The 26,910-nt window shown below is 44.7% G+C and overlaps 1 protein-coding gene across 12 annotated transcripts in view; it reads left to right on the top strand.

The window, feature by feature from the left end:
* The window catches only part of LOC129859282 (abl interactor 1-like), a 62,934-nt gene that overhangs the window by 24,086 nt on the left and 11,938 nt on the right, over window positions 1–26,910 (top strand). For 8 of the 12 annotated variants that reach the window (XM_055928851.1, XM_055928858.1, XM_055928853.1 and 5 more), the window contains exons 3-7: window positions 3,304–3,480; window positions 15,598–15,612; window positions 17,966–18,090; window positions 19,347–19,487; window positions 25,864–25,964. In XM_055928851.1, the coding sequence (XP_055784826.1) occupies window positions 3,304–3,480; window positions 15,598–15,612; window positions 17,966–18,090; window positions 19,347–19,487; window positions 25,864–25,964 (559 nt within the window). The remainder of the gene's footprint in view (window positions 1–3,303; window positions 3,481–15,597; window positions 15,613–17,965; window positions 18,091–19,346; window positions 19,488–25,863; window positions 25,965–26,910) is intronic. The other 4 variants (XM_055928852.1, XM_055928854.1, XM_055928856.1 and 1 more) reach the window with 1 other exon arrangement.

Consider the following 26,910-nt stretch of genomic DNA (forward strand, 5'->3'; position numbering starts at 1 on the left):
AGTCTTTCTGAAAAACATCCTTGATTCAACTCTGTCTGGTTTGAGACTGGAAGGGAAAAGCCATTCACCATGCATTCTCATTTAAGCTTTCCACAATACTAATTTAACATTCACGAGGAAAGAACTTTTGGTATGGATGTGTGACAGAGCAGCCGGTTTGATACTGAACGGGAAAAGCTTATCTCAATCGGCAAACATTTTGATTGAGCACACATCAATTTTGGTCAAAATCCTTTTTTTCCCCCTTTAAGAAATCCGTAATACTTTGTCTCTCAAAGTCTTAACACTTGTGTAACATTTGTGAGCCATACTTCAGCAAAGCTATTTTCTTCTCTCACAGGAAGGATATGAACTTCCTCCCGATGCCAGCTGCACTGCTGTTTGTGCTACGCTGTGTACTCTGATAAGGAGCGTTAGTGCATTCAAACATCATGGGTCAGTTTCCAAGTCTAGCTGCGGTATTTCACTGACAGGTTCTTTTGCTATGGTCCTAGTTTTTCTTCTGCGCGTCGTTCACTTCCTACAGCTGAACTTTACCAGAAGCCTCTAAAGAGGTTGTTAAATGAATAATCATTGCGGGAACAACTTACTGTAACCGTATCCACAAGTAGCTTACCACTTGGTGACAAGTGACAACTGCCGTTGAGTCATCCTACTAATAAAACAGTGTTTTCACAAACCACCCAGCCTGTTACTTTACAATGGAATCTAACCCAACACACATTTACCCCCCCCCCCCCCCCCCCCCACATACGTTGCTCTGTTGTGGGTGCCGAATAGGGCGAGGTAAGGTCATAGACTGGACTGTTGGAATACGGCCAGGAACACTTAACTCCCCTCCTCCGACCATCAGTCCTCACTGCTCTCTGCAAGCCACTCACTGAACCTCTTGATCTAACTGAGAATTGATTTCCTGGGACCAGTGTTGAGTTTATTTTATTTTCCCAGTACCCCGGCGTTCATAATTCAGTGTTGGCGAAAGCCTGCTGTAAACCTTCCCAGTCTCTTTGCTCAATTATTGCATGTTGGGTTTGAAAACAGCCTTATCACTCTGATGGTAGACCAGCATGTTTGGAGGACGTTTGGTCCACGGCTCAGTGCCATACACTTTGAAGGGTTTGTTGGACTAGTCCTTTTGAATAAAGTGCACTTATGTCCAATCACAGGTCATAATGGACTACTGTACTCGACTTCACCCCCTTTCTCCTTTTAACTCATAAAAATACACACGGCATTTTGAAGAGAATATTGTTTCTTTATGGATCATGGGGAGGATTTGTATGGGAGCAAATTTACGCATGCGCTGGTAATGAAGTAACTACCGATATACATACGTAGATGACGCCAACTTATTGTTACGACGCTAACAGTGCAAACGCTACCTAACAAACTCTAGTTAATTCTCTCTTCTCCGAGATAAGGGAGACTCAAAGTCCAGTCCTGTCTGTCTGTGGCATGAATGGAATCCTCTGTTGGCTCCGGCCAGCATTCCCTCCCCTGAGAAAACGGTTGGTTTGACTACCCGGCCGGCCCTCGGCTGACATTGGTCCCCTTTCATCTCCTCTGAGGAAGATCATTTGCTCTATGGCTCTTCTATGCCCGATTGGAGCCCGGGAAAGGAGAGAATGGGAAAACGATGACATTGACGGTGATCATTTTGATAGACTTCATGGTGGTTGTGATGGTAGTACTTGTTGTGATGGGTAGAACTGTGACTGATTACCGTCACTTGCCAAACTGAACAGTTCCCTCTCCTAGACGCTGTGAGAAAATCCCTGTTGCTTGAACATGAAAACAATCCCATCAAAAAGGGAATCTTGAAAAGAATGACTGTTTCTCTCCAGCTGATAAGACAGAGCCTTTCATAGCTCTTCTGCACCCTGTCAAAATACTCTGCTCTCATTACTGTCAGTCTGCATGGGATCTTTGATATCGCCAGCGTCTTTCTCAGTCTTTGGAAGCAGGATACTTCAGTAAACAGTCTAGACACAGTACAGTGATGACAAACAACCTCAGGCAAATCTCAAAGAACCGTCACACCGGGTTCTTACGGCTGAGGAAGGCCCAGTGCTTCCCTGACTCGTAAGTGTAGTTGTCAGAGAGTTTGAGTGTAGCCCTGAAATTCAACGGGGCATAACTGTGTGGCGTGGTCCTCGGGGAAGGGTCAACTTTAGAGATCCTTTGTGTGTGTGTGGGCCTTGGTTAGACCTGGTTCATACCGCAGTTTGTGCACGTGTACACCTCCAAACTATTCACACACACACACCAACACATTCAGTCTGTTCCTCTCACTCACAACAAACTTTCTCACACTCTCACTCTTCTTCTCCTCTCTCCCACTCTCTCTCTCTCTTTCTCTCTCGCACTCTCTCTCAAACACACACACTTTGTTGCTATGCAAATGCCCGTGGGTCTTAACAGAAGTGGTGGACTGGAGCCTATAAATGAAAGGGTGAGACAGTTAGTCAGTTTTAAAAAGCAGTAGGCAATTTATCAAACAGCCGTAATTTACAGAAGCAAAACACTCTGTTCTCTCCGTGAAACTTCAATAATATATCTCGTTTTGGGCTTCATTATTTTATCGGCCTTCTAACATTGAACATTTAGTTATAATGGATAGAAATGAGATCCCTGGAAATATGCTTTGTAGGACACTGTGTATTTAGATGTGATTATACTGACGTGTGATTCAAGTATAGGTTTCTGTGTCTTTAATGAATGCACATGCTTATGCCTGTCGTTTAAAAAAAAATATATATAATAATTTAGGATTCTCAAATGATTGCATTGCTAGTAGACCTTATTCCTGGTGCTTTGCTGAGTTTAAATGGTACAAGTCATCAATTGAAATAGCCGGAGGCTTACTGTTTCAAGAGGGCACATATGCTACCTACCTCCGTAAATGATAATATCCTGGAATCACCATAACTCAAGAATTAAATATTGGTGGTAGAAGTGAGTTGTCTTCACCGTAGTCTTTGTTCATTTATGACGGCATTGAACAACATGTCACTACCGATTTTGGAGGGAAGCCAAAGGCATCATGGTCTGTACATGGCGGGTCATTACGGCTTCCGTTCGGCTTCTATTATGCACCGTAATTGATTTTGCTGGTGTGTACCAGCTACGTAAAGGGATCGCGAGCTTGGTGATGAAAAAACGCCGCGACATGATTCAATTAAACCCTCTAGTTACTATATGACAAGGTTGTAATTCAATCAAAGGTCCCTGCTCTATGTCCCACAGCTCTTGTATAAGGCACTTATCATGTCTCCCCCCCCCCACCCCCTCCCGTGTCTCTAGACGGTGGACATCCACAAGGAGAAGGTGGCCAGGCGAGAGATCGGGATCCTCACCACCAACAAGAACACGTCGAGGACCCACAAGATCATCGCCCCTGCCAACATGGAGCGGCCGGTCCGTTACATCAGGAAGCCCATCGACTACAACATGCTGGACGATGTGGGCCACGGGGTCAAGGTGAGCGTCGCGTCTCCTGTCTTTCTCTCTTTATCCCTCGTCTACATTTTGGGGTCCTTTCCTCATTTCTTATTTGTGTCAAGTATTCCAGTGGTTCTCCATCTCTGTTCTTCTCTCTTTTCTTTAACACGCTGTGGATTCGTCCCCTTATTTCTATACACCTCTTTTACATTTCTCTGTCACTCTCCCTCTGTGCGTGTGTTTATTTTCTTCTTTCCCCTTTCTCTCTCTCTCTCTGTTTGTATGTCTAGTTCCCTTTTATCCCCTCCCCCTTTACTCCATATCCCTGTCTTTCTCCCTCTTCCTCCTTCTCGCTCTCTTTGTCTTTCTCACTGTCTCATTTTCGTCCATAGAATACACATAGCTGACCATGCAGGAATATTCCAGGGCGGGGGGTTGGAATCAACTAAGGATTGATATAATTGATAGCTTTCTAAAAACTGAGCTACTTTTAGAGAGCTCTGTGAAAAGGGTGAGTAAAGGGGTCGTTCCACCAATTAGGTACCTTTTTGAGTAGTGGAACTTGGTGTAGGGTGTGAAAATGCACTTTGATGATGAAATTTGAACTTCCTTATGTTATATGATACATTTTACCAAGACAAATATGATTCTTCATGTTCATGAGTCATTCGGTGGGTTCTTTCTCTAGCATATCATTAACATTATATCTGAAAAGTCTGACTTTCGTAACCTAATACATCCGATAATTAGCACTGAGCTCTGCTGACTGAGCGGTGCAGGTTCCTCGCAACAGCTTATGAGGATTTTATATTTTGTGGTCGTTCAAAGCTGTTTCCGCAGATCAATAAATGTTCAATTCGGATGACACAAGCTGCATTAAATGTAAAAGGCTTTGAAAATAAAAAGATTATTCAGTATACGCTCAGTGTTGTGTTGAGAGAGAGACGCTTGTTTTTGTTAGAAGTCTTCGAAAAATAAAAGGGATTTCGAATGAATATGTTCTAAAATATGAAAATACTACATGTTATGTCTCAAAATTGATATCCATTTTACCTCTATTGTTTTATCTCCTGCGGATTGGAGAAGAAATATGATGAGTTCAACAGAAAGGGAGCCTGTCAGGTAGCCAGTAGCCTTTATTCTTGCACAGGAACATGCCTAGCCGACGCAGTGCAATTTTTCTGATCTTTTTTTACCACTTATTTTTTTTTTTTTTTTTATCAGGCCTCCATTGATTTAGTCACTCTGACTCTGGCCATCATACAAGGCTAAAAACTCCAATAACTTTTGAACAGATTATGATTGAGACATTTAGTTTTCTAATAGGATTAGTTTTCTAATAGGATTATCTACACAATTAACATTTTATTTTACCCATCAAAAGATACATTTTTGATAGGAGATACTACTTTATTTCACCAAAATTTTTTTTTATACATGTTAACATTTTAACATGTATAAATTTTTTTTAATATATATATATATATATATATATATATATATATATATATATATATATATATATATATATATATACACTATACTGTAATCTTCGGAAATGACTTTGTCAAAGCAACAAAATAACTAGTGTTTTACAATGATGGTGAAAACGTGGTTGTGGTCAGAAATGAAGTAGGTTAAAATCTTTTTAGAAGTCAGAGGATGCACAGAGGGACATTTCAAAATGCAGAATTTTGTCAAGTCTTTATTCATATCAAATGTTATTTGTCACATACACATGGTTAGCAGATGCTAATGCGAGTGTAGCGAAATGCTTGTGCTTCTAGTTCTGACCATGCAGTAATATCTAACCATTTGTTGTTTGTTAGATATTAAACATCTGATTTATTGAATTTTCCATGTAGTCTATATTAAAAGGCACTACGTTTAATTTACCAGGCTTTTAAAATTCAATATTTGTGCACAATTTCTAGTTCGCAAAAGGCACCCATTTTGTGGACCAACCCAGAGATTTAATTTGAGACTTTTTAAAAGCACTTACTTCTGAACCGCCCTCGTGATTGGTTTCTCCTATGTCTCTCTGATATTGAGCTGGGCTCTCAGAAATCCTTTAGAGAGTAACAATTTAATGAAGCCATGGTAACACTGAAATATTGTTTTCTTTTTAAGTTTCTTTCAAAGCATTCTCTCAAGACTTCCGCTCTTTAAATGCAGCCCCATACTATGTTGCTGGCAAACAAATTATCGAGTAGTAAAGGCCCTAGGGTTAATGTTAAAGGTCATCAGCGGCTTCAGAGCACCGATGACCAGGGCCATTTTGTGACCTCCATCTCCCCTCCGATTCTACCCCCCCCCCCCCCCCCCCCATAAATCAATCAATCAATCGCTGCTGTCGGGCAGATTGGATTAAGTGGCCACCGTTGTCGACCAGTAGAAGGATGGGCAATGATAAGGCAGGATAAAAGCCATCATGTCACTCTCAATTTACAAGCCCACAAATCACATAGGACTTGTATGTCACAACAGAGTGGTGTGTGTGGGCTGATGTAAACTGAAAAGGCTTCAAATTACCATGTTATCCACCATGGTGCTCTGTCATGTCATAATGTCCACACACAGGTGACAAATCATGGTTGGTCTAAATGACTGTAAACTGTTATAACATTATCAAGATACATGTCAAATTACATTATGACAACAGAGATGATTGAAAACTGAATAAAGAGTAATGTACATATACTGTAAGCTTTGATTTAACGATGGACCATCGTGTTTTGACTTTAGTCCATCCGTTTGAAGTCTGCTGATATTTCAAATGCCCTTCTGTCAATAAGTGCAGAGTGAAGGTCTATGGCACCTTAGAATGATCTACTGTAGGTTTATTCGAACATTAAAGTTTCTCACTCCCTCTCTTTCACATTATGGAGCCCATTACCATTATATGCATCCTTCCAAGAATCATTTGATGTTTCCATTTGGAGGACCTAACACCCACTTGTCCCACTGGGTGTAATCCACAGTGAATCATTGTGCAGTACACGTCTGGTGGGTGTGAATGGGGGATTAGGCTAGAGGCTGTTAAGAGTGGGAGGGACTACGCGCGCACAGAACCACACACACACACACACAGACACACACTGTACATAAGGCCTGGGAAGGCATTTATTACCCATCTCCTCTCAACTGTGTATGTCACAGCCCAGAGAGGAAGTCAATATTTAACATCAATACTCTGCATTAATTGATATTCTGCCCACAATAACGGAAGGGGGGGGGGGGGGGGGTAGCAGAAAGCTGTTAGGGCCCTATAGAATCACTATGCCTTGCTTTACTTACTGACCATAATCAATGCTGCCAAGATGGCAGTTTGAATCATGTCTAATCTCCAGCCAACTGTAATACTGGCCACATGAGACTGTGTTTAGATACAAATATTATTTAAATGAACGGGTGGTATGACTAAATGTTAATAAAAGCTTTTAGTAAGGAAACATTGACAAAACGCAAAAGCTTGTATTCTTATTAAACGTCCAATGCAGCTGTTTATATTTCAATATCAAATCATTTCTGAGAATGAAGTACCTTACTGTTACTGTTGTACATTAAAATGGTCAAAGAGAAACAAAAGTAGCTTCTTAGCAAATTTCTCAAGCAAGAATTTCGCTAGGACCGTCTAGGAGTAGTTTGAAAATGACCTGTTATTGGCAGAGTGGTTTGGAACTCTCTTTTCAAACAACACATGCATCCCAAAGTTGTCACGTTGGCTGGATGTCCTATGGGTGGTGTACAATTCTTGATACACACGAGAAACGGTTGAGCGTGAAAAATCCAGCAGTGTTGCAGTTCTTGACACAAACCGTTGCCCCTGGCACCTACTACCATACCCTGTTCAAAGGCACCTCCTTGCACAAAGGCGGAGGTAGCGGTCCTGCTGCTGGGTTGTTGCCCTCCTACGGCCTCCTCCATGTCTCCTGATGTACTGGCCTGTCTCCTGGTAGCGCCTCCATGCTCTGGACACTACGCTGACAGACACAGCAAACCTTTTTGCCACAGCTCGTATTGATGTGCCATCCTGGATGAACTGCACTACCTGAGCCACTTGTGTGGGTTGTAGACTCCGTCTCATGCTACCACTAGAGTGAGAGCACCGCCAGCATTCAAAAGTGACCAAAACATCAGCCAGGAAGCATAGGAAGAGAAGTGGTCTGTGATCACCACCTGCAGAATCACTCCTTTTTTGGGGGTGTCTTGCTAATTGCCTATAATTTCCACCTTTTGTCTATTCCATTTGCACAACAGCATGTGAAATTTATTGTCAATGAGTGTTGCTTCCTAAGTGGACAGTTTGATTTCACAGAAGTGTGATTGACTTGGAGTTACATTGTGTTGTTTAAGTGTTCCCTTTATTTTTTTGAGCAGTGTATATATATTTGCTACAATTTCAAACAGCTTTGTCATTATGGGATATTGTTTGTAGATTGAGGGAAAAACAATCAATTTTAGAATAAGGCGGTAACGTAACAAAATGTGGAAAAGGTCGAGGTCTGAATACTTTCCGAATGCGCTGTACACACAATCCATGTCGCAATTGTCTCGACTTAAAAATCCTTCTTTAACCTGTCTCCTCCCATTCATCTAAGCTGATTTGAAGTGGAATTAACAAGTGATATCAATAAGGGATCATAGCTTTCACCTGGATTCACCTTGTCAGTCTGTCATGGAACGAGTTTTTAATGTTTTGTATACTTAGTATATGTGACAATATGCACTGTATATACAGTACCGGTCAAAAGTTTGGACACTTACTCATTCATTGGTTTTTCTTTATTTTCTACATTGTAGAATAATAGTAAAGACATCAAAACAATTAAATAACACACATATGGAATCATGTAGTAACCAAAAGTGTTTAACAAATCAAAATATATTTTCTATTTGAGATTCTTCAAAGTAGCCACCCTTTGCCTTGATGACACCTGTGCACACTCTTGACATTCTCTCAACCAGCTTCATGAGGAATGCTTTGCAAATAATCTTGAAGGAGTTCCCACATATGCTGAGCACTTGTTGGCTGCTTATCTTCACTCTGCGGACCAACTCATCCCAAACCATCTTAGTTGGGTTAAGGTCGGGTGATTGTCATCTGATTGTCATTGAGGCCAGGTCATCTGATGCATCACTCTCCTTGGTCAAATAGCCCATACACAGCCTGGAGGTGTGTTTTGGGTCATTGTCCTGTTGAAAAACAAATGATAGTCCCACTAAGCGCAAACCAGATGGGATGGTGTATCACTGCAGAATGCTGTGGTAGCCATGCTGGTTACTTGAATTCTAAATAAATCACAGACCGTGTCACCAGCAAAGCACCATCACACCTCCTCCATGCTCCAAAGTTAATCCGTTCACCTACTCTGCGTCTCACAAAGACACAGAGTTTGGAACCAAAAATCTCAAATTTGGACTCATCAGACCAGAGGACAGATTTCCACCGGTCTAATGTCCACTGCTCGTGTTTCTTTGACCAAGAAAGTCTTCTTCTTATTGGTGGTTTCTTTGCAGCAATTCGACTATGAAGGTTCTGGCTTAGAATATGTGGACAACTATAAATACCCAGGTTTCTGGCTAGACTGTAAACTCTCCTTCCAGACTCATATTAAGCATCTCTAATCTAAAATTAGAGCTTCCTATTTCGCAACAAAGCCTCCTTCACTCATGCTGCCAAACATACCTCCGTAAAACTGACTATCCTACTGATCCTTGACTTCGGCGATGTCATTTACAAAATAGCCTCCAACACTCTACTCAGCAAATTGGATGCAGTCTTTAGCAGTGCCATCCGTTTTGTCACAAGCCCCATATACTACCCACCATTGCGATCTGTATGCTCTCGTTGGCTGGTCCTCACTACATATTCATCGCCAAATCCACTGGCTCCAGGGCATCTATAAGTCTTTGCTAGGTAAAGCTCTGCCTTATCTCAGCTTACTGGTCACCATAGCAACACCCACCCGTAGCACGCGCTCCAGCAGGTATATTTCACCGGTCATCCCCAAAGCCAACACTTCCTTTGGCCGCCTTTCCTTCCAGTTCTCTGCTCCCAATGACTGGAACGAATTGCAAAAATCACTGAAGTTGGAGACTTATCTCCCTCATTAACTTCAAGCAGCGGCTGTCAGAGCATCTTACCGATCGCTGCCTCTGTACACAGCCCATCTGTAAATAGCCCATCCAACTACCTACCTTTTCCCCATATTTGTTTTTTGTTTTTTTTCTGCTCTTTTGCACACCAGTATTTCTACTTGCACATCCTCATCTGCACATCTATCAGTGTCAATTGCTGAATTGTAATTACTTTGCCACTATGGCCTATTTGCCTTACCTCCTTACTTCATTCGCACACACTGTATACAGATGTTTCTATTGTGTTATTGACTGTACGTTTGTTTATCCCATGTGTAACTCTGTTGTTTTTGTCGCACTGCTTTGCTTTATCTTGGCCAGGTCACAGTTTTAAATGAGAACTTGTTCTCAACTGGCCTACCTGGTTAAATAAAGGTGTAATAAAAAAAAAATAACATTTCACGCAGTCTCCTCTTAACTGTTGATGTGTCTGTTAGTTGAACTCTGAAGCAGAGGTAACGCTGGGTCTTCCTTTCCTGTGGGGGTCCTCATGAGAGCCAATTTCATCAAAGAGCTTGATGGTTTTTGTGACTGCACTTGAAGAAACTTTCAAAGTTTTCCCGAATTGACTGACCTTCATATCGTAAAGTAATGGGCTGTCGTTTGTCTTTGCTTATTTGAGCTGATCTTGTCGTAATAGGGACTTAGCCTTATTTGGTAAAAGACCATCTTCTGTATACCACCCCTACCTTGTCACAACACAACTGATTGGCTCAATCGCATTAACAACGGATGAAAATCCACAAATTAACTTTTAACAAGCCAGACCTGTTAATTGAAATGCATTTTGGTTACCACATGATTCCATACGTGTTATTTCATAGTTTTGATGTTGTCACATGTAGAAAATAGTACAAATATAGAATAACCTTTGGGAAAAAATAAATATAATAAAAAATATATATCTTATTGGTCTATTAACTACACGGAACAAAAATAAACGTGACATGTAAAGTGCTGGTCCCATGTTTCATGAGCAGAAATTAAAGATCCCGAACATTTTTCATACGAACAAAAAGCGTATAGCTCTAAAATGTTGTGCGCAAATTGGTTTGCCAAGATAATCCATTAACCTGACAGGTGTGTCATATCAAGAAGCTGATTAAACAGCATGATCATTATACAGGTACACCTTGTACCACACTAAAATGTGCAGTTTTGTCACACAACACAATTCCACAGATGTCTCACATTTTTAGGGAGCATGCAATTGGCATGCTGACTGCAGGAATGTCCACCAGAGCTGTTTCCAGAGTATTGAATGTTTTCTTTACCACTTTAGTGGGCAAATGTTCACCTTTGATGGCCACTGGTACGCTGGAGGTGTGCTCTTCATGGATGAATCACGGTTTCAACTGTACAGGGCAGATGGCAGACAGTGTGTATGGTGTTGTGTTGGTGAGCGGTTTGCTGATGTCAACATTGTAAACAGAGTGCCCCATGGTGGCGGTGGGGTTATGGTATGGGCAGGCATAAACTACTAACAAAGAACGCAATTGCATTTTATCGATGGCAATTTGAATGCGCAGAGATACCTTGACGAGATCCTGGGGCCCATTGTCGTGCCATTCATCAACGACCATCACCTCATGTTTCAGCATGATAATGCACGGCCCCATGATGCAAGGATCTGTACATAATTCCTGGAAGCTGAAAATGTCCCAGTTTCTCCATGTCCTGCATACTCACCAGATAGGTCACCCATTGAACCTGTTTGGATTGTTCCGGAACGATGTATACGACAGCGTGCTCAACAGCCTGATCAACTCTATGCGAAGGAGATGTGTCGCGCTGCATGAGGCAAATAGTGGTCAAACCAGATACGGACTGGTTTTCTGATCCACGCCCCACCTTTGTTTCAATTGGTTTTTTTTAAGCTATCTGTGACTAACGGATGCTTATCTGTATTTCCAGTCATGTGAAATCCATAGATTAGGGCCTAATGAATTAATTTCAATTGACTGATTTCCTTATGAACTGTAACTCAGTAAAATCTTTGAAATTGTTGCATGTTGCGTTTTTATATTTTCAGTTTAATTTACTGCATGGTGATGTCACCGTTGAAGGCCAAAACTCCCTCCCACCAAACAGGCAGAAATTTCAGGTGGTCTTTTGCAACAGCTCTTACACTAAAACGACATGATCATAACTTTCACAGTATTATTCCAAGCTCGTACTGTGGAAATATATATAAAACACAGATAAATCACGGTTTTGAGTGCACTGGGCCTTTAAAAAGAAAGACACGCCAATAGAAACATCTGATTTATTTGGAGCAGAATTTATAAGAAAATCTCCCCCCCCACCACACACACACACACACACACACACACACACACACGATTGGTACCGAAGTCATGTACAGTATGTTGCAGTATCCCTGTTGGAGAGAGGGGAGACTAGTAAAAGAGAGGAGGAATGGAAGGTTCAATATCTTAATGAAATTCACTGAACTCTATGACATTCTATTGACCGTCTAAGCTGCTGACTCATACAGAGGATCACCATGTTCTCTCCTAAAGCGTATGGCCGCTGTCGTCTTTTTCACAACACTATGACAGAAGAGGAGATTTATTTTCCCAGTCAGCTGCCGCTTAATCTAGTCAGCGCATTCAGGAATGCAGGGGAGATGTCAGATGTTGCTTTATGCTTCGTTTCCTCAACGAATGTGTTGTTTTTCGTCCTTGGTAAGTTGTATTAGATACACGGGGAACAAAATATAGCCTTAACTCGGCTGCCCAGGGATGATGTGTACTTCCTAAAAAACGTTTACGACTGTTACGAAACAGTTTCGAGTCACTGTTTGGGGGGGGAACGTATTTTGAGTGCTTGTAGATGGCATGTTTATAACATAGTAAGTGTCATCAACATGTCTTGAAGGTGACTTCCGTAGTGCTATTTGATGACTCAGACTTTTTCCTCATAGTGCCCTTAGCCCAGCACATCTTCTCATCCCTGTGTAAGCAGTATTGGCATATAGCCTGCCCTTTACACGTTCACGTCATAGCCCAGGTCTAGCACTGTGTTAGTGCATTTATGAATATGGATCTGTCAATCAATCAAATGTATCAATCACATGTATTTTATGAAGCAGTTGTCACAACGTGCTTTACAGAAACCCAGCCTAAACCCCAAAGAGCAAGCAATGCAGATGCAGAAGCACAGTGGCTAGGAAAACTCCCTAGATGGAACCAGACAAATCACTCCAATCTGTCAGTATGATCATTATTCAGGCAATCCAGGTTATAATGACTGGATCTGTGCAGTGATTTGGCTGACATCTATGTATAGTCCCAGTCAAAAGCTTGGACACACCTACTCATTCAAGGGTTTTTCTTTATTTTTTTACTATTTTCTACCTTGTAAAATAATAGTGAAGACATCAAAACTATGAAATGACACACATGGAATCATGTAGTAACCAAAAAAGTCTTTAACAAATCTAAATATTTTATGTTTCAGATTCTTCAAAGTAGCCTCCCTTTGCCTTGATGACAGCTTTGCACACTCTTGGCATTCTCTCAACCAGCTTCTTGAGGTAGTCACCTGGAATGCATTTAATTTAACAGGTGTGTCTTGTTTAAAGTTAAATGTGGAATTGCTTTCCTTGAGCCAATCAGTTGTGTTGTGACATGGTAGGGGTGGTATACAGAAGATAGCCCTATTTGGTAAATGTTCATATTATGGCAAGAACAGCTCAAATAAGCAAAGAGAAACGACAGTCCATCATTACTTTAAGACATGAAGTTCAGACATTACTGAACATTTCAAGTACTTTGAAAGTTTTTTCAAGTGCAGTCGCAAAAACCATCAAGCGCTATTTGAAACTGGCTCTGATGAGGACCGCCACAGAAAAGGAAGACCCAGAGTTACCTCTGCTGCTGAGGATAAATTGGCTCAGATGCATTAAGAAGAAAATAAATTCCAGAAATTCACTTTTAACAAGGCACACCTGTTAATTGAAATGTATTCCAGATGGCATTCTCTCAACCAGCTTCATGAGGTAGTCAAGAGTGTGCAAAGCTGTCAAGGCAAAAGGTGGCTAATTTGAAGAATCTCAAATATAACATATATTTTGATTTGTTTAACACTTTTTTGGTTACTACATGATTCCATATGTTATTTCATCGTTTTGATGTCTTCACTATTCTTCTACAATGTGGAAAATAGTACAAATTTACATTTACATTTACATTTTAGTCATTTAGCAGACGCTCTTATCCAGAGCGACTTACAGTAGAGTGCATACATTTTATTACATTTTTTTTTACATACTGAGACAAGGATATCCCTACCGGCCAAACCCTCCCTAACTCAGACGACGCTATGCCAATTGTGCGTCGCCCCACGGACCTCCCGGTTGCGGCCGGCTGCGACAGAGCCTGGGCGCGAACCCAGAGACTCTGGTGGCGCAGCTAGCACTGCGATGCAGTGCCCTAGACCACTGCGCCACCCGGGAGGCCAAATAAAGAGAAACCCTTGAATGAGTAGGTGTGTCCAAACTTTTGACTGGTACTGTATGAGCAGTCTGGTTCAGTCATCCAGGAGGATGCATCTACTCTTTTTGAAACTCTTCTGTTGCATATAGCATTGGCATATCCTGCTTAGACTCACCCAGGCCTGAACATTGACCCAGCCCCACTCTGCCTTAGCCGTTAACCCATTGATCAATCCCTACAATAGAGATCGCAGCACGGTGGGATTTTGCGCTACAGTTTAAAATGCTAATCCCATTGGTTTTGGACTGGGATAACAACACCCTCCATCAGTCAACACGGTCCTGTCTGAAAGAACTGGTGCCTGTAGCCTAATAATAATCAGTCAACACGGTCCTGTCTGAAAGAACTGGTGCCTGTAGCCTAAAAATAATCAGTCAACAAGGGCCTGTCTGAAAGAACTGGTGCCTGTAGCCTAATAATAATCAGTCAACACGGTCCTGTCTGAAAGAACTGGTGCCTGTAGCCTAATAATAATCAGTCAACACGGTCCTGTCTGAAAGAACTGGTGCCTGTAGCCTAATAATAATCAGTCAACACGGTCCTGTCTGAAAGAACTGGTGCCTGTAGCCTAATAATAATCAGTCAACATGGTCCTGTCTGAAAGAACTGGTGCCTGTAGCCTAATAATAATCAGTCAACATGGTCCTGTCTGAAAGAACTGGTGCCTGTAGCCTAATAATAAGCCATATTTCAACAACAAAAAAGGCCCCAGAATTTAGCTTTGGTGCAGCCTCGTTTCCACAGTGTCACTTTCTTCCACTTTCTTGATTTGAATATACCATACATAGCTTCAACATACTACATTTGATGAATCTACCTAACATTGGCCTTCCCAAGAAGCTCCTGTTTCATCTTGTTTCTTGTGATGCGCTCGGAATGGCCCAATAGGGAGCCTGCATAATTGATGACCCACTTGACTTGGTGCTTGTCGTAGTGCGGAGCAGTCCCATGGTGTGAACACTAGGTGTTCCTCTATTTGACTCTCTCAAACATAGAAATTACAGAGCACTTGTTGCTTTTCTTCCTAGAGCATAAGTACATAGGTTCAGCGTTGATGATCATTTTGTAAAATCACACCAAGATGCAGTACAGTTTGACAGTCAGTTTGTTCATATGCACTGAACTGACATTGTTTCTATAGGGAAGATACAAAAGGACTTTTTGTGTATATATTTATTCTTGACATTATTCAGTGGTATGACGCATTGAAATACCCATTTCAATGCGCAATGGCAACATCCAATGGATTTGTGAGAATTCCTACTTGTAGGTGTGGTAGATATGAATCAACACAGAGGACAAAAACAACCATTGGACCCACACTGTTATGGTGCAGTGCAATGACATCAAACAACTGTTGCCCAGGTCTTGAGAAATGTTTACTCAGTGTAAATAATGTGGTGAAAAGTCTCCTGTAATTTGGGTTCTTTTACCGTTCAGACATGGCAATTTTGACATATACCTTCTTTCTGTCTCTCTCTCTCTCTCTCTCTCTCTTTCTTCCACCCACGTTAAGTGGCTCAAAGCCAAGGTAAGTCCTGTTTGTCACATGACCCATCTTGCTGTAGTAGTCTGCTATTGATAGCTGCTTCAAAAAAACAACTTTATTAATGTATTTGATTCCTTATTTCCCCCTAAACCAATCCATAGTACAAGTAGGCCTAGTCCAACTGCTGCTGTAGCCTTCATTATTAGAGGCTTAGTAGCACAACTCATCATGTCAATATACTGCACCTTCAGAAAGTATTCACACCCCTTGACTTTTTCCACATTTTGTTCTGTTACAGCCTGAATTGAGGTTTTGTGGATGTTAATCCAACTGAGGATGGATTAACATTGTATATATATATATATTTTAAATGTATACAAATTAATTGAATTAAAAGCTGACATGTCTTGAGTCAAGTATTCAACTTCTTTGTTTTGGCAAGCTAACATCAGTTCAAGAGTAAAAATGTGCTTAACAACTCAATAAGTTGCATGGACATAATTTTTTTTATGACTACCTCATCTCTGTTCCCCAATCATATAATTTACTGTGAGGTTCCTCAGTCGAGCAGAGAATTTCAACCACAGATTCAACCACAAAGACCAGGGAGATTTTGCAATGCCTCGCAAAGAAGAACACATATTGGTAAAAAAAGTAGACCTTGAATATCTCTTTAAGCATGGTGATGTTAATAATTACACTTTGTATGGTGTATCAATATACCCAGTCACTAAAATGATATAGTCGTCCTTCCTAACTCAATTGCCGGAGAGGAAGGAAACCGCTCAGGGATTTCACCATGAGGCCAATGGTGACTTTCAAACAGTTAGAGTTTAATGGCTGTGATAGGAGAAAACTGAGGATGGGTTAACATTGTAGTTACTCCACAATACTTACCTAAATGACAGAGTGAAAAGAAGGAAGCCTGTATAGAATAAAAATATTCCAAAACGTGCAACAAGACACTAAAGTAAAACTGCTCAAAATGTGGCAAAGAAATTAACATTATGTCTAAAATACAAAGCGTTATGTTTGGGGCAAATCCAACACATCACTGAGGGCCACTCTTCCTTTTTTCAAGTGTGGTGGTGGCTGCATAATGTTATAGATATGCTTCAGTGGAGGCTGGTGGGAGAAGCTAGTGGAGGACGGGCTCATTGTAATGGCTGGAATGGAAATAATGGCTGGAATGGAAATCACACGTTTGACTCTGTTCCAATAATTATATTCCAGCCATTACAATGAGCCTGTCCTCTTATAGCACCTCCCACCAGCCTCCACTGGTATGCTTGTCATCGGCAAGGACTAGGGAGTTTTTTTTAGGATAACAAGAAACAGAATAGAGCTAAGCCCAGGCAAAATCCTAGAGGAAAACCTGGTTCGGTCTGCTTTCCAACAGACACTGGGAAACAAATTCACATTTTCAGCAGGACAGTAACTTAAAACACAAGGCCAAATATTGCTTACCAAGACGACATTGGACGTTCCATTGTGACCTAGTTACAGCTGACTTAAATCGGCTTGAAAATCCACGGCAAGACTTAAACGGTTGTCTAGCAATGATCAGCTTGAAGAATTGTTTTAAAAGACTAATGTGCCGCTATTGTACAATCCAGGTGTGGAAAGCTCTTAGAGGTTTACCCAGAAAGACTCACAGCTGTAATAGCTGCCAAAGGTGATTCTAACATGTATTGACTCAGGGGTGTGAATACTTACGTTAATGAGATTTCTGTGTTTAATTTTAAATCATTTCAAAAAATTCAAATTCACATTGTCATTACGGGGTATTGTGTGTGTAGATGGATAATTAAAAAATATATATATTTAATACATTTTGAGTTCAGGCTGTAACACAACAAAATGTGGAATAAGTCAAGGGGTATGAATACTTTCCGAAGGCACAGTATCATGATAGATATGTTGACATGTATGTGTTGAATAGCTGTTCATATGTGTAGCTGTGTATGATGATCTTATCTGCTGTGTGGCTTTTCCAGGTAAAATGAGTATGCACCTTTTTGAATATTTATAACTCTTATTAAAACAATAACCCCAGGAGTCATGAATAATTCAGATGTTAGCTGTGGCGTGGCCTCAGTTATTGGCTTTGATTATATGTTTGTTTCTATGTGCTTGATAGAACACCATGTCCATAACAAACATGTCACAATGTTTAGCAGGAAGCACCTGTGGGTTTTACCTGGCCAACCGCCCTGGGACTTGGTCAAAGACCTGTCTGCTAATTTGCTAGAATGTCTCAGTAATGATGTAGCATACTGAATCTGGGAAGCCTATCAGCTTTAGTACTTGTCTGTTGTCATACTAGTTAGTCTTTTATGCTACCACTATGTTAAATGTCTTTAAAAAACTTTCTTGATTTATTGTCTTTCAACAGCACCATGGAAATAATCAGCCAATCAGAGGAGGAGGAGGAACACTATCGAGGACCAATCCGCCGACACAGAAGCCGCCTAGCCCGCCACCCGTGACAGGGCCGATGTCAGGGCGTGGCACTCTAGGGTAAGAGTTCTTTTTATATATATTTTTTATGAATGAATCACTTTTTATCTCAACTATTAACTGAAACAACATGTTAGAAGGCAGGGCGTTTGGTATCCTAGCCGGTGCACAAAGTTAGTCACGTCCTGATCTTTTATATGAAATAGCAGTGTACCACTAAGTAGGGACTAATTCTGGGCTTTAGTGACTGCTGTGGAACATCCAGCTGAATAGATAAGTTGGATTTGTAATGATCCAGTGCAGATTTCCACTGACTGTTACTGTTAAGAGCATTTCAGTTTGTTGAGGCCATGGGCTTTTAATAAAGGTTGTGGCAAAGGTTACTATGTTGTTGGTATGCTGTGCACGTATGTAACAAGTACATTTACACATGTGGGGTTGGGTGCACATGTACATCGTGGCCAGGGGCGGACTGGGACCAGAAATCGACCCTGTCATTTCTAACACACTGGCCCATTTTATTCCTTGAGGCCCCCACGCTGGCCCATTTTCGGTTTTTCCATTGAGGACCCTATAACCCAGATAATTATCATTTTGTGCAAAAACCCCAAGTTAGACAGGCCCACTGGGGCTAGAAATAGACCAGCCCGTCTGGCATTTGCCTGGAATGCCAGATGTCAGTCTGCCACTGATCGTGGTGTTGCATTCTATTGCATTCCAACTAAATTTTCACATTTTAAGAGGTAACTTCCATTTGTGAATAGGGACATTTACTCCTTTATTTTCAATTAGGATTTTTTGATACAGCCTGCATTTAAAATTGATTAAATTGAGTGTTTGTCACTGGCCTAGACACAATACCCCATAATGTTAGTGGAATTGTTTTTTTAATAGTTTTTTTAATATTAAAAATGAAAAGCTGAAGTCCATAAGTATAAGTATTCAACCCATTTGTTCGGGCAAGCTTAAATAAGTTCAGGAGTAAAAATGTGTTTAACAAGTCATATAATAAGTTACATGGACTCACTTTGTGTGCAATAAGTGTTTAACATTATTTGTGAATGACTACCTCATCTCTGTACCCCACACATACAATTATCTGTAAGATCCCTCAGTCAAGCAGTGAATTTCAACCACAAAGACCAGGGATGTTTTCCAATGCCTTGCAAATGGCACCTATTGGTCAATAAAACCATTTATGAAAAAGCAGACTTAAATCTAAGTTGAACCGACCCCTGATTCTCATGCATTATGATTAATTCTGTTCTTATTCTCTTTTTATATCCCCCTTTCTATCTTTTGGTTGACTTTGACAGACGCAACACGCCCTATAAAACTCTAGAGCCGGTGAAACCGCCCACAGTACCCAACGACTACATGACCAGCCCTGCTCGTCTAGGCAGCCAGCACAGCCCTGGGCGCACTGCATCTCTCAACCAGAGACAAAGAACCCACAGGTAACTGACACGCTAGGGAGGCCGGTAGCCTTGTGGTTAAGAGCGTTGGGCCAGTAACCGAAAGGTCACTGGTTCGAAACCCGATCAGACGAGGTGAAAAATCTCTCGATGTGCCCTTGAGCAAGGCACTTAACCCTAATTCCTCCTGTAAGTCGCTCTGGATAAGAGCGTCTGCTAAATTACTCAAATGTAAAAAATGTGACGATACCAGTATCGCAATATTATTTATATGAAGCAGACATCTCTTTGGTCCTTTTTTAAAAACCTGTTTTATGTTTCCAACATAAGGGCTGTTTTCCTGAAGAAGTTAAATCCGCTTCGTGTTTTGTTTCATTGCCATGATACTAACCAGTAAAACACACGCACGCATACACAAACACGCGCACGCTCGCCTAGTGGTTAGAGCGTTGGTCCTGTAACCGAAAGGTTGCTGGATCGAATCCCCGAGCTGACATGGTTCGTTCTGCCCCTGAACAAGGCATTTAACCTACTGTTCCCCAATAGGCCTTCATTGTAAATAAGAATTTGTTATTAACTGACTTGCCTAGTTAAATGTAATCTGCGCGCAGACCGATGGATAGACACACATATACTATTGTCCTACTCAACAGCTCTGAATGTCTCTCCCACAGCCTCTGTGTTCTAACATGGATATGACAAAAGGAACACTCCCCAAATACTTTGTAGCCCCCATGTCTTACAAACATTTCTAATCTCTTCACTTAAATTCATCAGCTTAATGTGCTTTCACACCTCCCCCACCCAGATACTGTAAATCGAACATTCAACTGACAAGACCTGGAAGGCTTCAGCCGGTTGGGAATGAATGTTCCTCAAGGCCTGCGGCGTAAAGTGTCCTTCGAAAATCCTAAGTCCTCTGTACATTTAGACCCCTGCCACGATCACTGAAATGTGTCCGTCAGAAAGCCACGCTGCGAGAGCTGAGATATGAGTGAGGAGTGATTTTTGAAGTTGCTTCATTAGCTAAGAAGGCTGTGCTGCTGACTGAGATGGTCATAAATATTACATCCCTTTTCTTTTTTTTTCTCCTGTCCCTCTATCATTTTGACACACATGCTACTCCCATTCCCTTACCTTGCTACTTTCTCTCCCCTTTGTTCTTTTTCTCTCTCCACCATTGAGTCATGGGAGAGTGCATCTTCATCTTCTCGTTCGCTCTCTCTCTCGCTCTCTCTCTCTCGCTCTCTCTCTCTCGCTCTCTCTCTCGTTCGCTCTCTCTCGTTCGCTCTCTCTCGTTCGCTCTCTCTCGTTCGCTCTCTCTCGTTCGCTCTCTCTCGCTCGCTCTATCTCGTTCGCTATCTCGTTCGCTCGCTATCTCGTTCGCTCTCTCTCGCTATCTCGTTCGCTCGCTATCTCGTTCGCTCTCTCTCGCTATCTCGTTCGCTCGCTATCTCGTTCGCTCTCTCTCGCTATCTCGTTCGCTCGCTATCTCGTTCGCTCTCTCTCGCTATCTCGTTCGCTCGCTATCTCGTTCGCTCTCTCTCGCTATCTCGTTCGCTCGCTATCTCGTTCGCTCTCTCTCGCTATCTCGTTCGCTCGCTATCTCGTTCGCTCTCTCTCGCTATCTCGTTCGCTCTCTCTCGCTATCTCGTTCGCTCTCTCTCGCTATCTCGTTCGCTCTCTCTCGCTATCTCGTTCGCTCGCTATCTCGTTCGCTCTCTCTCGCGTTCGCTCTCTCTCGCTATCTCGTTCGCTCTCTCTCGCTATCTCGTTCGCTCGCTATCTCGTTTGCTCTCTCTCGCTATCTCGTTTGCTCTCTCTCGCTATCTCGTTTGCTCTCTCTCGCTATCTCGTTTGCTCTCTCTCGCTATCTCGTTTGCTCTCTCTCGCTATCTCGTTTGCGCTCTCTCGCTATCTCGTTTGCTCTCTCTCGCTATCTCGTTTGCTCTCTCTCGCTATCTCGTTTGCTCTCTCTCGCTATCTCGTTCGCTCTCTCTCGCTATTTCGTGCGCTCTCTCTCGCTATTTCGTGCGCTCTCTCTCGCTATTTCGTGCGCTCTCTCTCGCTATTTCGTGCGCTCTCTCTCGCTATTTCGTGCGCTCTCTCTCGCTATTTCGTGCGCTCTCTCTCGCTATTTTGTGCGCTCTCTCTCGCTATTTCGTGCGCTCTCTCTCGCTATTTTGTGCGCTCTCTCTCGCTATTTTGTGCGCTCTCTCTCGCTATTTTGTGCGCTCTCTCTCGCTATTTTGTGCGCTCTCTCTCGCTATTTCGTGCGCTCTCTCTCGCTATTTCGTGCGCTCTCTCTCTCTCTCGCTATTTCGTTCGCTCTCTCTCTCTCTCGCTATTTCGTGCGCTCTCTCTCTCTCGCTATTTCGTGCGCTCTCTCTCTCTCGCTATTTCGTGCGCTCTCTCTCTCTCGCTATTTCGTGCGCTCTCTCTCTCGCTATTTCGTGCGCTCTCTCTCTCGCTATTTCGTACGCTCTCTCTCTCTCTCGCTATTTCGTGCGCTCTCTCTCTCTCTCGCTATTTCGTGCGCTCTCTCTCGCTATTTCGTGCGCTCTCTCTCTCTCTCGCTATTTCGTACGCTCTCTCTCTCTCTCGCTATTTCGTACGCTCTCTCTCTCTCTCGCTATTTCGTGCGCTCTCTCTCGCTATTTCGTGCGCTCTCTCTCGCTATTTCGTGCGCTCTCTCTCGCTATTTCGTGCGCTCTCTCTCGCTATTTCGTGCGCTCTCTCTCGCTATTTCGTGCGCTCTCTCTCGCTATTTTGTGCGCTCTCTCTCGCTATTTCGTGCGCTCTCTCTCGCTATTTTGTGCGCTCTCTCTCGCTATTTTGTGCGCTCTCTCTCGCTATTTTGTGCGCTCTCTCTCGCTATTTTGTGCGCTCTCTCTCGCTATTTCGTGCGCTCTCTCTCGCTATTTCGTGCGCTCTCTCTCTCTCTCGCTATTTCGTTCGCTCTCTCTCTCTCTCGCTATTTCGTGCGCTCTCTCTCTCTCGCTATTTCGTGCGCTCTCTCTCTCTCGCTATTTCGTGCGCTCTCTCTCTCTCGCTATTTCGTGCGCTCTCTCTCTCGCTATTTCGTGCGCTCTCTCTCTCGCTATTTCGTACGCTCTCTCTCTCTCTCGCTATTTCGTGCGCTCTCTCTCTCTCTCGCTATTTCGTGCGCTCTCTCTCTCTCGCTATTTCGTGCGCTCTCTCTCGCTATTTCGTGCGCTCTCTCTCGCTATTTCGTGCGCTCTCTCGCTATTTCGTGCGCTCTCTCTCTCTCTCTCTCGCTATTTCGTGCGCTCTCTCTCGCTATTTCGTGCGCTCTCTCTCGCTATTTCGTGCGCTCTCTCTCGCTATTTCGTGCGCTCTCTCTCGCTATTTCGTGCGCTCTCTCTCGCTATTTCGTGCGCTCTCTCTCGCTATTTCGTGCGCTCTCTCTCGCTATTTCGTGCGCTCTCTCTCGCTATTTTGTGCGCTCTCTCTCTCTCGCTAATTCGTGCGCTCTCTCTCTCTCGCTATTTCGTGCGCTCTCTCTCTCTCGCTATTTTGTGCGCTCTCTCTCTCTCTCTCTAATTCGTGCGCTCTCTCTCTCTCGCTATTTCGTGCGCTCTCTCTCTCTCGCTATTTCGTGCGCTCTCTCTCTCTCGCTATTTCGTGCGCTCTCTCTCTCGCTATTTCGTGCGCTCTCTCTCTCTCGCTATTTCGTGCGCTCTCTCTCTCTCGCTATTTCGTGCGCTCTCTCTCTCGCTATTTCGTGCGCTCTCTCTCTCTCGCTATTTCGTGCGCTCTCTCTCTCGCTATTTCGTGCGCTCTCTCTCTCTCTCGCTATTTCGTGCGCTCTCTCTCGCTATTTCGTGCTATTTCATCATAACTTGAATTGCTCAAACAATATCAGTGACTGTTACAGTTATGGAGGAGCAAAAACTCAAGTGCAAAAATGACATACTGCAGCCTTCTAGGTTGGGAGCTGTGCACCACTGCAGTACATTCAAAAACCTGGATCCTTGTGTAATCTCAACCACTGGTGTACTCTCATTCTCTCTCTGACCTGGAAACTTTCAGACACAGAGACCGTGTGCTGCTGTGGTGTCCCGTCTGCTCTCTTATTGCTCTCCACACACACACACACTCTGTTTATCAGTCTCTGCCATCTCTACCTGCCTGAGCCCTGATTCAATAAGTGTGTGCGCATGCGTATGTGTGTGCTGGTGCATGGTGGAAGTCAAGCTTTCACCAACTCCGTGTTGTGGTGGTCTGATTTATATGAAATTTGATCTTTAGCGACGTGGTTGGGCTAGAGACAGAGAGGAGAGGCTGAGACACAGACGAGCGTAGGAGGAGTGATGGACCTGGAGATGGAGCGCTATAGACGAGGGAGGGGGAGAGAGACAGAGGTGAATTGATTTCAGCTACTGAAAGGGATGGCAAGTGAGAACAGACAATGAAATGCAGACAGGATGGGAAATGTGCATTCTCACGCAGAGGGGGGGTGCTCGTCTTATCTCACGCGGAGGGGGGGGGGGTGCTCGTCTTATCTCACGCGGAGGGGGGGGGGGGGGGGGGGGGGGGCGCTCGTCTTATCTCACGCGGAGGGGAGGGGCGCTCGTCTTATCTCACGCGGAGGGGAGGGGCGCTCGTCTTATCTCACGCGGAGGGGGGGGGGGGGGGGGGGGGGCGCTCGTCTTATCTCACGCGGAGGGGGGGGGGCGCTCGTCTTATCTCACGCGGAGGGGGGGGGCGCTCGTCTTATCTCACGCGGAGGGGGGGGGCGCTCGTCTTATCTCACGCGGAGGGGGGGGGCGCTCGTCTTATCTCACGCGGAGGGGGGGGGCGCTCGTCTTATCTCACGCGGAGGGGGGGGGCGCTCGTCTTATCTCACGCGGAGGGGGGGGGGGCGCTCGTCTTATCTCACGCGGAGGGGGGGGGGGCGCTCGTCTTATCTCACGCGGAGGGGGGGGGCGCTCGTCTTATCTCACGCGGAGGGGGGGCGCTCGTCTTATCTCACGCGGAGGGGGGGCGCTCGTCTTATCTCAGGCGGAGGGGGGGCGCTCGTCTTATCTCAGGCAGAGGGGGGGGGGGGGGCGCTCGTCTTATCTCAGGCAGAGGGGGTGGGGGGCGCTCGTCTTATCTCAGGCGGGGGGGGGGGGTGCGCTCGTCTTATCTCAGGCAGAGGGGGGTGCGCTCGTCTTATCTCGGGGGGGGGGGGGCGCTCGTCTTATCTCAGGCAGAGGGGCGAGGGGCGCTCGTCTTATCTCAGGCGGAGGGGGGGGCGCTCGTCTTATCTCAGGCAGAGGGGGGGGGGGGGCGCTCGTCTTATCTCAGGCAGAGGGGGGGGGAGGGGGGCGCTCGTCTTATCTCAGGCAGAGGGGGGGGGGGGGGGCTCGTCTTCTCAGGCAGAGGGGGGGGCGCTCATCTTATCTCACGCAGAGGGGGGGGTGCTCGTCTTATCTCACGCAGAGGGGGGGGGGGTGCTCGTCTTCCTCCTTTTCTCATCCTCACAGGATCACATAGTCGTAGTAAACCCCAGACTCTTCCCCTCCCATCCTTCTGGGTGGAACTGAGCCCCTGTATGTGATTCGCGCTGAGGGGACCCCCTGCTGCCAGCCACCCCCCACCCCCCCAAGAGGCCCAGGCTAGACTGGCAGGGAAGGGTATGGGAGTAGGGGGTAGGATCTGGGCCTGGGAGGGAGGGGGGGGGGTTCATAGCCAGACCATTGATCTGACAGCCTCCAGGTCAGCTGCAGGGCAAGGCGGGGCTTATAGGCGTTGACATAATGCCTCGCCTATGTCCTAGGGTATTGACTGAGTGTACAAAACATTAATGACACGTTTCCATGACACAAACTGACCAGGTGAAAGGTGTTAAATCCGCTTCAATCAGTGTAGGTGAAAGGGAGGAGACCGGTTAAAGACCATTTCCTGTGAGTATCAAAGGACATCCAGCCAACTTGACACATCTGTGGGAAGCATTGGAGTCAACATGGGCCAGCATCCCTGTGGAACGCATTGGACACCTTGTAGAGACCATGCCCTGATAAATTGAGGCTGTTCTGAGGGCAAAAGGGGGTGCAACTCAATATTAGGAAGGTGTCCTTAGTGCTTTGTACTCACTGTAGATGTACTGTATCGACCACAGTGTGTTCTGTTGGTACCAGGCTCAGTGGAATCATGTCTGCTGCATGTAATGTCAATCTTGACATTCTTGATTAATGTAAAGTCCTCCAAACGGATTTTGAGATGCACAATATAAATGGTGTAGTGGTTCTGAAGGGCTTTTTACCTCTCTCCCTGTGACTGACAGGTTGCGGTGTAGAATTCTAAATGGGACATGGGCACACCAGCTGTGTGCACAAGTGATACCTACTGTCTCCTCTGCGGGTTGCCCTGAATACATTTGTTCTCTCTCTTTCTTTCCCTTTCTCTCTAGTGGTAGCAGTGGGGGTAGTGGCAGCAGGGAGAACAGCGGGAGCAGCAGTATTGGCATTCCCATCGCCGTGCCTACGCCCTCCATTCCCAACTCTGGACCAGGTGAGCGGGAGTTAACTGTACTGTATAGGAACATGGGGTCAATCACACTGTGTATGTTGGAATCTTGTTATGTGTTATCACTCCTAAGCCACCAATCTCCTCTCTCTCTCTCTGTGTCGCTCTCTCTCTCTCTCTGTGTCGCTCTCTCTCTCGCTCTGTGTCGCTCTCTCTCTCTCGCTCTGTGTCGCTCTCTCTCTCTCGCTCTGTGTCGCTCTCTCTCTCTCGCTCTGTGTCGCTCGCTCTCTCTCGCTCTGTGTCGCTCGCTCTCTCTCGCTCTGTGTCGCTCGCTCTCTCTCGCTCTGTGTCGCTCGCTCTCTCTCGCTCTGTGTCGCTCGCTCTCTCTCGCTCTGTGTCGCTCGCTCTCTCTCGCTCTGTGTCGCTCGCTCTCTCTCGCTCTGTGTCGCTCGCTCTCTCTCGCTCTGTGTCGCTCGCTCTCTCTCGCTCTGTGTCGCTCGCTCTCTCTCGCTCTGTGTCGCTCGCTCTCTCTCGCTCTGTGTCGCTCGCTCTCTCTCGCTCTGTGTCGCTCGCTCTCTCTCGCTCTGTGTCGCTCGCTCTCTCTCGCTCTGTGTCGCTCGCTCTCTCTCGCTCTGTGTCGCTCGCTCTCTCTCGCTCTGTGTCGCTCGCTCTCTCTCGCTCTGTGTCGCTCGCTCTCTCTCGCTCTGTGTCGCTCGCTCTCTCTCGCTCTGTGTCGCTCTGTGTCTCTCGCTCTGTGTCTCTCGCTCTGTGTCTCTCGCTCTGTGTCTCTCGCTCTGTGTCTCTCGCTCTGTGTCTCTCGCTCTGTGTCTCTCGCTCTGTGTCGCTCGCTCTGTGTCGCTCGCTCTGTGTCGCTCGCTCTGTGTCGCTCGCTCTGTGTCGCTCGCTCTGTGTCGCTCGCTCTGTGTCGCTCGCTCTGTGTCGCTCTGTGTCTCTCGCTCTGTGTCGCTCTGTGTCTCTCGCTCTGTGTCGC

Source organism: Salvelinus fontinalis, chromosome 7 (assembly GCF_029448725.1).
Source record: "Salvelinus fontinalis isolate EN_2023a chromosome 7, ASM2944872v1, whole genome shotgun sequence".
NCBI lineage: Eukaryota > Metazoa > Chordata > Actinopteri > Salmoniformes > Salmonidae > Salvelinus > Salvelinus fontinalis.